This window comes from Herpailurus yagouaroundi, unplaced genomic scaffold (genome assembly GCF_014898765.1).
Source record: "Herpailurus yagouaroundi ecotype Mexico unplaced genomic scaffold, PumYag 213, whole genome shotgun sequence".
Taxonomy (NCBI): Eukaryota; Metazoa; Chordata; class Mammalia; order Carnivora; family Felidae; genus Herpailurus; species Herpailurus yagouaroundi.
In genome coordinates, this window is record NW_024412444.1 from 12060166 (window position 1) to 12073096 (window position 12931).

General features: G+C 39.2%; 1 protein-coding gene across 17 annotated transcripts in view; it reads left to right on the top strand.

The window, feature by feature from the left end:
• ERC2 (ELKS/RAB6-interacting/CAST family member 2) overlaps nt 1–12931 on the top strand; it is a 939781-nt gene that overhangs the window by 25835 nt on the left and 901015 nt on the right. For all 17 annotated transcript variants that reach the window (XR_005784479.1, XR_005784476.1, XR_005784477.1 and 14 more), the window contains exon 2: nt 8403–9199. Coding sequence is in view for 14 of the 17 variants with exons in the window: in XM_040454749.1 (XP_040310683.1) it covers nt 8543–9199 (657 nt within the window). In the remaining 3 variants the exon portion in view is untranslated. The remainder of the gene's footprint in view (nt 1–8402; nt 9200–12931) is intronic.

Consider the following 12931-nt stretch of genomic DNA (forward strand, 5'->3'; position numbering starts at 1 on the left):
TACCTAAACATATTTCAGGTGATTTAAACACAGCTGGGGGTGGGGGAGGGGGTTGTGAGTGACTCAGTAGAATAAGTAGGAATCACGAGGCTTAGGAGGACATGACAGCCATGAGACTTGCCTTGGCTTGCCTTGTCAATTGGGCCTACCTCATCTGTGATATGAACATCATGCTATGTGCTAGCTAGCTCTAAGGGTAAAATTGTTCCAGAAAACCATCCTGCTCTTTGTAAATCTGGGGAAAGAGACTAATTCCCAAATACAGTGTTGGGCCTAGGTGACTAATTATAATTTATTGTTAAGAAGCAGTTGTATACTGATGAAGAAATTATTCTGTTACCGTTTTGATGGACTCTGAAGTTCCTATTTGATTTAGTAAGTTCTGTGGAATTGTATGTAATGCCTCTTTTCTGGTGTGATCTTGGAGTAGGCAACATCCACCTGTTTCCTCACTTAATAGACACAGACTGATGATGATGGACCTGTATTCCTTTTGACGTTTTGGCTTTTCTATTGAGTGTTTGAAAAATAAATACAGAATTGTATTTATTTCTTGCTCTAGTAGGATCATAACTCCAACCAGTTATTATTTTGATCTTCTGTATTTCCCTTTGAGAGATCAGTTCTGATTCTTTTGGGTCACTTTCATGTCCTTGCCCTTAAAGCAGTGCCTACTGCCTATAGCTGTCTGCTCCTCAAACCAGGTTAGATCTGAGATGAAGAAACTTCTAAGAAAGTCTATTCTAGAGGATAAAATTTCCATAGACAGAAGCTGTGTCTCAGTATTAAACACTGGGAATTAAGCTGATGCTTAAAAATTATTTGTTATATGAATAAATCAAAATGTTCAGTGAAACATTTCCAGGACTTCTGAAGGGAAAAGAGGTTTTCTTGTCAAATAAACTTGGGAAAAGCTACATTATATACTCACTATTGGAAGAGTCACAATAAACATTAGTGTTCTAAAGTCTCTGAGACATCTTGGTATAAAATCAAAACCCCCATTAGCCTTGTTTACCTGAACATTTGCCAAACTGTCAAGAAAACAGTGGCATAAAGCAGGACTGGTGTAGCACACTATTGGTACTTAAATACTTCTTAACATGTATTTACCGAATATGTAGAACTATGATCCTGAGTTGGATAATTCAAGGATTTTTGGTAGCCTTGAGAGAAGATGGTGGTTTCCAGGATATATTGAGAGTAAAGAGTAGAGGCTGTAGAGGTGAAGTAGCCAAAGGTAAGGGTGGGAGTGTAAATTACTTCAACATTTCTGGGGGGAATTTTGATACTGGGTATCAAATCTTATAATTCTACTTCCAGAACTTTATCCTAGGGAAATGGTAAGAGATGTATACAATGTTTTATCAATCAGAATATTAATTATGATATTTCCAGTTTTAATTTTTTTTGGTTTTTGTTTTTTGAGAGAGAAAGTGAGAGCATGAGTTGTAGAGGGGCAGAGGGAGAGGGAGAGGGAGAGAGAGAATCTTAAGTAGGCTCCACGTCCAGTATGGCTTACCTCACAACCATGAGATCATGACCTGAGCCAAAATCAAGAGTTGGATGCTTAACCAACTGAGCCACCCAGGTGCCCCTATGATATTTCCATTTTAAAAAGAAATTACCTAAGTGCCCCATATAGGTGATTGGTTGAATAGTTGATTAGATAGCCATTCAATGAACATTAAGTCACTGTTTCAGTTCTTTTGCTGCATAACAACCACCCCCCTGCCCCAAGCTTTGGAGGCTTTAAATAATAATTCATTATTTTCTATTACTCTTTGGGTTGATTGAGTGGTCCTTCTGTTACACATAGTGTTAGTTGTCACTCATGTACTTAATTTCTGATGGCAGCTGGGCTGGAAGGTCTAAGATGCCTTGTCTCTAAGGTGTCTTAATGCTGGCTGTTAGCAGGGATACTTTGGTTCTCCTTCTTGTAGCCTCTCTTCACGTGGTGTCTAATCTTCTGGGTCTTTCTGTGTTACTTCTCTTTCCAGTAAGGTAGCTCAGACCTTAGATCTCTTTTTTTTTTTTTTTTAATTTTTTTAACGTTTATCCATCCTTGAGACAGAGCATGAACGGGGGAGGAGCAGAGAGAGAGGGAGGCACAGAATCGGAAGCAGGCTCCAGGCTCTAAGCCATCAGCCCAGAGCCCGACGCGGGGCTCGAACTCGCGGACCGTGAGATCGCAAGATCGTGACCTGAGCTGAAGTCGGACGCTTAACCGACTGAGCCACCCAGGCGCCCCAGATCTCTGTTTTTTAAGGGAGCAAAAGCAGAGGCTAGTAGGCCTCTTTAGAGCTAGGCTCAGAGCTGGAATAGTGTCACTTCTGAAGCATCTACTAGCCAAGCAGTCACAAGATCACAAGGCCAGCCTAGATCAAGATAGAAGGAAAATAGAATCCACTTCTTTGTGGAAGGTGAGATAAAGGTATACAGGAAGTGGAGGAATTGGTGGCCCTCTTGGAGACATATGGTGCACATTAAAAATCATGTTTTATTAAGATATTTGGGTATTAATGTTAAGTGGAAAGAAGGAGATGACATTGAGATAAACATTGACAAAAAGGAGAGTACAAGACTTTATACATACTATAATAATTACTTTTGTCTAAAATTACACACACACACACACACACACACACACACACACACACACACACACTGAAAAGAATTAGAACCAACAACATCAACAGATAGGGCCTATCAGTGCCAGGATTGGGAGTGTTTTCATTTTCTTTTGTATGCATATCTTTACTTTAAAGTTTTTCTACAATCATCTATTAGTTGCTTTATTTCAATTAAGAAAACTGATCATTTATTGGCCAGTTAGAAAGTCTTTGACAAATTTCAAATATTAGAAACATATATGTTCTATTCTATGATCCCAATGCCAAAAATTAGAATGACTAACCAAAATTAGAACCAATTAGCCAAGAACTTCTAACCACTTTGACATTAAGTATATCTTTCTGAATAATCCCTGGGATAGAAAAAAATAAAAAGAAAAATAACAAGCTATTTACAAATGACAAGGGTTCTATACATAAAATCCTGGAATATGCAGCCAATGTGTAATCTTATATGCATTCATCAGAAAATATTATTGAAGATAAATGAACATTTGATGCAAAAAGGCAAAGTTAACACAAGGAAAGTAGAAATTATTATCAAGGATAAAGAGATACTGATAAAATGGAAGAGAGTATGTAGTAGAATATATTGACAAAACAAAACTGTATCTTTAAAACACTAAAAAAGTAGACCTACATTTGTCATATGGTCATCAAGAGAAACAGAAAAAAATAAACGACATTAGGAATGAGATGAGGACATAACTGGAGGAGATTTAAAAATATTTAAGGAAAAGTTACACAAAGCAATATCACTAAGGCTGAAAAATCTGTATGGAATGGACTGTTTCTTAAGAAACATTTTAATGAGCATTGGTACAAAATAGGTAACATACCTGAATAGATCACTAAACCTAGTAAACAATAAAAAGGTAATCAACAGCCAAGCCAATTCAGTTTTATGGGTGTGTTCTGCCAAACATTTCAGGGATAGAGCAGTCTGTTATGCTAACTGTTCCAGAAAATGTGAAAAATGGAAAGCTTCTCAACCCATACCATGACACTACATAAACCTGATACTAAGCCAAAAAAAAAAAAAAAAAAGAGAGAGAGAGAGAACCCAAGGAAACTTGGAGCCATTGTCAACATGTATTGCTCTTTAAATAAAGAAACATTGTTTCAAACAAGTTACTATATCTCTGTATATCATATGTTATATGTGTGTTATGTGTATGTACGTTTCTAAATGATCAGATCTACTTTTTGTTCTTTATTCAGTTCTCCAAAGCCTGGGCCAGCTGGGCTGATAAAATCACCACAGATGAAATCTGTGTGGGTATAAATTTTATTGAATTTGGATTGGGACCTCCACCCTAGCTAGAGACCTCAGAAATGTCTGCCTCTGGATACAAGAGGAGAAGACAGGGAAAGAGCAAGTTAGATTTTATCACTTCTAGGAAGACAACTCTGTAAGTGGTGGCTCAGCTAGGACCTAGATTCCTAGATTCTAAGCATAGCAAAAATAACACGTTCATTTAACTGTTGGAATTTTTAGAAGGAAAAAAAATATTTTCTTAAGTTCACAGTGATGAACACCTACATTAAGAAAAAAAGGAAGATCTCACATAAACAACCTAACTTTATACCTTAAGGAACTAGAGAAAGAATAAACTAAGCCCTAAGTTAGTAGAAGGAAGAAAATAACAAAGATCAGAGCAGAAATAAATGAAATCAAGACTAAAAAGACAGTAGAAAAGATGTTTATTATAGAAAATTTAACACATGCAAATAAAAGGAAGAAAATGAAAACCACTTAGAATTCTACCACTGTTAACATTTTTTTAAATGCTTATTTATTTTGAGAGGGGGTGGTCAGAGGGGGAGGGAGAGAGAGAATCCCATGCGTGCTCTGTGCTGACAGCACTTGAGGCTTGATCTCACAAACTGTAAGATTAAGACCTAAGCTGAAATCAAGAGTCAGATGCTTAACCGATTGAGCCATCCAGACACCCCTGTTAACATTTTGATGTGTGTTGTTCCAGTCTTCTCTGTAGGTTAGTGTGTATGTATGTGTGTTTTACAATGTGATTAAACCATAAACATGTTTTGTAGTCTGCTCCAACACCCTTGCCCTGACTAGTATGTCATGAACATCTTTCCATCTCATTAACTATTCATATTACGGTCACATTATTCTACTGTCTGTCTCTCTCATCATATATGTAACTACTATTGTTGGAACTGTTGATTTACCTTTCCTACAGAACACATTATCATGAAAAAAATCTTAGATACAAAATGATTTTTTTTAATGTTTATTTATTTTTGAGAGAGAGAGAGAGAGAGCGCACAAGTGAGGGGAGAGGCAGACAGAGAGAGACACACACACACACACAGAAGCTGAAGCAGGATCCAGGCTCTGAGCTGTCAGCATGGAGAGAGCCGGGTGCAGGCCTTGAACCCATGAACCGTGAGATCATGACCTGAGTGGAAGTCAACTGCTTAACTGACTGAGCCACCCAGGCACCCCCAAAATAATTTGTGTATTTTTTCAAGTAAAACAAAATAAAGTCCTGAGCGACATAAACATATTTATTTTTAATTCTTTTTAAACAGGAGTTTAATTATTTTTAGGGACTTTTTAGGAAAAGGAGGTACTTTTATGGAAAATATTTTTCATACTATATATGAGGACTCTTTAGGGTATAAGATACCCCAACTAGAATGGAATGAAAAAAGAAACTTATGAGTGAATGTATCCATTGTCTGTTGCTCCAGAAGTCCTGCAGAACATCCAACTGCAAAACATCATGACATACTAAGAAGTATTTTTTTAGTCCATGAGTGTATGGAGCTCACTGGACTTGCGCATGCATCTGTGGTCAGCTGGTGGTTGGCTAGGCAGCTCTGCTGATCTTGGCTGGGCTTGCTCAAATGTCTTGGGATTGGTTGGCTATTGGCTAGGACACTGTGGCTCTATTTTATATTTCTCATCTTCCAGCAGGCTACACTGGGCATATTCTTTTTTTTTTTTCTTAAATGTTTATTTATTTTTGAGAGGGAGAGAGAGAGAGAGACACAGAGTTCAAGCAGGAGAGGGGCAGAGAGAAGGAGACAGAATCTGAAGCAGGCCCCAGGCTCTGAGCTGTCAGCACAGGGCATGGGGCTTGAACTCACAAACCCATGACATAATGACCTGAGCCAAAGTCAAACACCGACTGAGCCACCCAGGCGCCCCTACACTGGGCATATTCTAATTAGTACTACAGAGGAAAATGAGGAAAAGAGTAAATACACAAGTGCTACTTCAGGCCTCTGCTTCCTTTGCATTTGCTATCACATTATGGGCCAAAGCAAATCATATGAATGAACTCAGAGTCAGATGGGAGGGCATGCCAAGGACATAGATTCAGGAAGGGGTAAAGAATTGGGGCCTTTAATGCAGTCACTCTACCTGGCATGTGTAACTAAACTGGCCTGGGGCAGATGTACCTTCAGTGACTGCTAGATCCAGGGTATCAAGTGATGTCACTTGGTTTGATTTCAAACTATCTAAAGTTTGGTTTGCTTTCCTTTGCATTAGTTTCTCTCCCGGGGAAGCCATTTCCACATGGTAGTACTAAGAAGCGCCACATCAAAGCAAGAAAATTCTAGCTGAAGAAGAGCTTATCTTTTCCAATTGTTCCAGCTAAAGTATGGCATAAATCTTTTTGGACCAATGTGGGTCACATGCCCATCCCTAACCTAAGGTCATTCAGCTAGCCAGTGTTAGAGTGGAGATCTGAACCTTGGTTTGCCCCTTTCCAAAATCTGTGGTCTTAGTGTCTAAAAAGCTGAAGAAAAATAAAGTACTTTACACATATCCTAAGAAGAAGAGCAGGAAGCCATGATACACCCCATTAAGGCCATTTGGGTCCTAACACTGAGGGAATAATCACAACCCTGTAGCCCAGTTACGTAAAATTGTGTACCAAAGTGCTTGAGTAACCATGACAGGGAACTTCTACTATTTTTCTCTAGGGGGGTACGGGACCAGGAAGTCTAACACGGTGTACTGTTCTTATACCATTTCTGTACAGGTGTGGGGTAGTGTGGAGTGAATATTTAGGTCAACCAAGATGGAAAAGCAGTCCCAAAACACCAGCCTGAAAGATGTATGTGAAAGGAGAAAAAGCCAGGATTGCCATTTTCTCTGGTAATAGCATTTAGGATCTGGCTAGATATATATGAGTCTTGATGGTTGAGCCACCTCTTTTTAAAAAAAATTTTTTTTAATTTTAATTTTTTTTAACTTTATTTTTTATTTTTAAAAATTTACATCCAAATTTGTCAGCATATAGTGAAACAATGATTTCAGGAGTAGATTCCTTAATGCCCCTTACCCATTTAGCCCATCCCTGCTCCCACAACCCCTCCAGCAACCCTCAATTTGTTCTCCATATTTATGAGTCTCTTCTGTTTTGTCCTCCTCCCTGTTTTTATATCATTTTTGTTTCCCTTCCCTTATGTTCATCTGTTTTGTCTCTTCAAGTCCTCATATGAGTGAAGTCATATGATTTTTTGTCTTTGACTAATTTCACTTAGCATAATACCATCCAGTTCCATCTACATAGTTGCAAATGGCAAGATTTCATTCTTTTTGATTGCCAAGCAATACTCCATTGTGTATATGTGTGTGTATATATATATATATATATATATATATATATATATACCACATCTTCTTTATCCATTCATCCATCGATGGACATTTGGGCTCTTTCCATACTTTGGCTGTTGTTGATAGTACTGCTATAAACATGGGGGTGCATGTGTCCCTTTGAAACAGCACACCTGTATCCCGTGGATAAATGCCTAGTAGTGCAATTGCTGGGTCGTAGGGTAGTTCTATTTTTAGTTTTTTGAGGAACCTCCATACTGTTTTCCAGAGTGGCTGCACCAGCTTGCATTCCCACCAACAATGCAAAAGAGATCCTTTTTCTCCGCATCCTCGCCAACATCTGTTGTTGCCCGAGTTGTTAATGTTCGCCATTCTAACAGGTGTAAGGTGGTATCTCATTGTGGTTTTGGTTTGTATTTCCCTGATGATGAGTGACGTTGAGCATTTTTTCATGTGTCGGTTGGCCATCTGGATGTCTTCCTTGGAGAAGTGTGTATTCATGTCTTTTGCCCATTTCTTCACTGGATTATTTGTTTTTTTGAGCCACCTCTTTTTCTTCTAGCTTCAAAATGGTCAATAGGTTCAAACTCCTGAGTCGATGCTAGTTGATTGGTGGTAAACCATCTAGAATATTATGTTGAGAAGAATTCCAATCTTAGTGGAAATGAGGACAGTGATGGATTAGTGATGTCTGGAATGGGTACAGAATGGGGAGGTAACAACCTGATTGACTGTTATTTGATATCCTAGGAAGCAAAAGCTTCTCAGAGTTACTGTCAAGCCACTTGTGTATGGGGGGGGGGGGGGGTCAGGCCCCTAGGATGGAGTATTTTATAGCCAAGTTCTCTATGAGGAGGAATTCTATGGTGAATTTTCTGGACGTCCCAACTGTCACTTAGCACAAACCAAAATGCAAAGCTTCATTTTCCTAAGGAAAAACAAGTTTCCTTTTTGCTGTGAGGACTTTTGACCTTGCTTGGGGGCAGGGTGGGGGAAATATACAAAATGTTTGCATGTTGTAAGTAAAGTTTGGGGTCATTCAAAAAATGAATATGGGTGTGACTCTCTGATGTTCATGTATCTATCATTATCATCATTGATCTATCAATGTATTTTTAAAAATATAATACAGTTTGTTTTTGATTATCTTTTTTCTCATTTTTCAGGTCTCTATTTGGAGTCATTTTCTGGTACAGACGGTGAAAAATATGCAGTGAAAATTCAGGCCAATAGTGGAAATACTGGCTTACCTCCCAACTTAGTATAGCATTCCTTCTCTTCAGTAGCACCTCATAATAGAAGAAAAATGTATGGAAGTGCAAGAACAATCACCAATCTGGAAGGTAGCCCTTCCAGATCTCCTCGTTTGCCAAGGTCTCCTCGTTTGGGCCACAGAAGAACAAGCAGTGGGGGAGGTGGAGGAACAGGCAAGACACTGTCCATGGAGAATATCCAGTCCCTTAATGCAGCTTATGCTACGTCTGGACCCATGTATCTGAGTGATCATGAGGGGGTGGCTTCAACAACTTACCCAAAGGGCACCATGACTCTGGGAAGGGCCACAAATAGAGCTGTATATGGAGGCCGAGTCACAGCCATGGGGAGTAGTCCCAATATTGCTTCTGCTGGACTTTCCCACACAGATGTTCTTTCATACACGGATCAACATGGTGGTCTGACTAGCTCGTCTCATCATCACCACCACCAGGTCCCCTCCATGTTGAGGCAGGTAAGGGATAGCACAATGTTAGACCTTCAAGCCCAGCTCAAGGAACTTCAGAGAGAGAATGACCTCCTCCGGAAAGAGCTAGACATCAAGGACAGCAAGTTGGGATCTTCCATGAACAGTATCAAGACCTTCTGGAGCCCTGAGCTCAAGAAGGAGAGAGTCTTGAGGAAAGAAGAGGCAGCCCGAATGTCTGTCCTCAAGGAGCAGATGAGGGTTTCCCATGAAGAAAATCAGGTAGGTTATGACTCATCTCAGGGTTTTTCAGCCTTGGCTTCTCACTGAGTAATTGATGCTTTGCAGATGGCACCATGACCTGTGCAGAAGGAAGTTTGGCATCATCAAGAAGCTATGGCTTAGTACGTGTTTGACTTGGAGACCACAAAAGGGCATAAGAAATATGAAATTATGGCTTATTATCTTATTTTCCAATAACTTTTTCACCCTGTTGCTGAAGGGGAGGAACTATTCTTCATTGCCTAACTTTTGTACTTGGTTAATTTTTTTTTTCTTTTTCAGCAGTAACAACAGCAGCTCAGATGTACTTCCCTCTGCATAGAAGAAGAAAATGTTAATTTTTGCCAGAGTAGACACTGTAACAGCAACATTTAGAGAGCCACACTTGACTGATCAATTGACTTATTTTTGAAGCCACAGCAGCTTTATTTCTTTCTAGAATGAGGGGGATTTATTCTCTAAATAGCAAACCAAACATTAAATAGCACTGGATAGAATGGGTTTGGTATCATCTTGGAGAGACACAATAAGTTTTAACCTGGTCTTTCCTTTATCCATTCATATTAAATGCACATGTATTATGTGCAAGGCACCTTCTTACTCTTCTTTAATCTATCTTCCATGTCATAGCAAGATTAGTTTTCCCAGGGCCTACTTGCATTATATGCCATTTCTCTGCTTTAAAGCTCTCAATTATTGCTTACTGCCTTCAGAGTGAAGTCTGCCTCTTTGGCTGAGCCGACAGCATCATCAGCTGAAAGGCCAGAGCCAGCCTTCCCAGCCTTATCTCATACCTCCTCCCTGCACATTTCCTATGCTACCTGCACTATACTTGGTAATTCCTGCACACGCTCAGGGTTTTCCACCTCTATTCCTTAGCTTTTTCTGTTCCCTTTCACTAATGGCCTTCTCAGGGCCTCCTCTCCCTGCCTCTCCCCTTTCAGTGCCAGCCAGTCTCCATTTCCAAATCCTACCTATCCTGTGAGGTTCATTTATCTGCTGCCGTTTTCATAAGGGTTTTGGAGTCTGATATGCCTGGGTTTAAATCCCGGGTTCACCTCTTACTGATAGTGAGGTAAGTGCTATGAGATGGGGAATAGAGAGCTCTGTGCCATTTGGCTGAAAAATTCCCAGATATCATTTAACTTTCTGTAGAAATTTGAGATAATTCTAACTTGGCTGAACTAGTGATTCTTCAATAATTGGTTTGGATGTTGGCCTAACAAAGCTCTCTGCCTTTCTTGGGGTTATCTGCTGGCCCTCCTGTTTCCCTGGATACCACACTTTGGAGTCCAAGTATCTTTAGAAGCATTTCTGATCTGTATGAGAATCTTCTCTTCATCCTGCTTCTATGTGTAGAAAGCAATCACCTTATCCATTTAACTATCTGACAGAGCCTTTGCTGGTTTTCAGATGTGGAAACGTGATTTTTAGTTGGAACAGAAAGTTTTGTTCTTCAACCCTAAATCAAATCTGTGCTCCTCACTATCATTTCTGCTTTTATTTTTTTTTTTTTCTTCTGACTTTGCTGGTTCATGATGTCCTTATGAACCTGTTACTGCTATGTGAATTTCCCTAGTTCTATATTGGTTTTCTTCTTTTTTAGTTCCTTTGGAAAATGGTTACAGCAGTTTAGGAATGATGCAAATAGCGACAAAAAGTGTGAAGGCCATTCTTTAAACTGTCAGTTTCAAAGTTACTTTTATCCTATGCTCCTATCATTAAATTTTTTTGAGCAGAGACCCCAACTTATACATGTATATTTATGATGTGCTATTATGCCAATATATTATGTGTCTATTCTGACATTCATACAGATGTAAATATGGAAGTGACAATATAAAATAAATAATATATTGAGGTACATGTTAATGATGCACAAAACCTTTTTGGTTTGTAAAAACATTTAAAATTTTTTTTTCAACGTTTTTTATTTATTTTTGGGACAGAGAGAGACAGAGCATGAACGGGGGAGGGGCAGAGAGAGAGGGAGACACAGAATCGGAAACAGGCTCCAGGCTCTGAGCCATCAGCCCAGAGCCCGACGCGGGGCTCGAACTCACGGACCGCGAGATCGTGACCTGGCTGAAGTCGGACGCTCAACCGACTGCGCCACCCAGGCGCCCCTGTAAAAACATTTTAAACCCCTTTTCTATTTCATAAGGGTTAGTTTTAGTTTTAAGTAGAAAATATCCATAGTTCTACTTAACTGTCCCATGTTGCCTTAAGCCAGAAACAATTGAACACTTGAGGGTGCTCCCAGGACCCCTTCCTAGTTCTGGAAACTACTATGATCACAGGCTATGTTTGGTACTATGGGTGCCATATGACCATGTGACATATGATCCAGTAAGAGCCCCAGTATTAACCTGTGTTATTAAATAGAAGTAAAATGTAATTATTTTCTTTTTTAGGTTAAAAATATAAAAGGAGGAAGAAGCATGGAGAGTTTGAAAAGTCAATTTGCTTGCAATATGAGGTAGTATTACAAAGTAAAGAATCTAAATATTGACAAAAAGCAAGTTATTTTTTAACAATTGAAGCACCTCTCTTTCTCCTCTGGGAATTATGTCAGGATCCCTTTTAGAGGTATTGGAGTACCTATTGGTCAGGATAGGGTGGTAATCAACAAACCTCAAATCTGAGTGGCTTAACACATCAAGATTCCTTCCTTATTCACCTGAAGTGTGAAGTAGGTCAAGTGAGTCTCCAGGGCAGCCCTCCTCCAGGCAGTGACTCAGGATCCCTGCTTTCTGCACCTTGGCACATGGCTTCAAGAGTTACTACACCAGAGGAAGGGAGTGCCTGGAGATGGCGCATTGGCTTCACAATTCCTTGGACTGGAAGTGACATGATTGCAAGGGGTCAGGAGGTATAGTCCTCTCCTCTTTCCAGGAAGGAGAGTCAGATATGAAGGAACACTAGAAACTTCTACCAGTGGGGTTTTTATGTTTGTCAAAAAGTGGAGTTAGATGAAATAAAGTTAGGAGAACAATCCAGATTCCTGCTGTTGCTGCTGTTTCTATTATTACTGCTACTGCTACCGATAGACATCTGTTGGGGTTTACTATGTGCCAGGCATTGTTCTTAGAACTTTGTGTACATTATCTTATTTAGTGTTTGTGTCAGTCACCTGAGGTAGGTGCTAGACTTTTTCTCATTTTACAGATGAAAAATAAATGTAAGAAGAATAAGCTGCTTGCCCAAGTGCACACAGCTAGTAAATGAGAGAGCTGGGCTTTAAGGCTTTGGTATAGTTTATGCCAACGGCTAAGACTTTATGTTCACTAACTCCTTAGAGGATCACTGAGCTGTGAGTATAATCTTATCATCATATGTGTTAGATGAAAAAAAAAAAAAAAGACTAACTCTGATAAAATGATTAAGAATGTGATTTAGTTTAATTGGGATTTTTATTCTTAATTAGGAATTTATTTCTTTTTCCCAGAAGTGTTTTTTTTGTGCTGTTTAGAGTTTCTGCCATTTACCATAACTGACTATAATTTCCCTTTAGAGGAAAAAATCATGGAAACTTTTTCTGTATGGAAGAAAAGAATGTAAAGGAGATACGGAACATTTGATTGTGGTTTCTTATGCACAACAACCACGGACTACATCTACAAATGTGGTTCTACCAGAGGGTATCTGGATAATTAGAATTTCACTAACCTAAATTTGGGTGATCTAAAACCATTTGAACTATACTATGTAAATACAAATGGGAAGCAGATC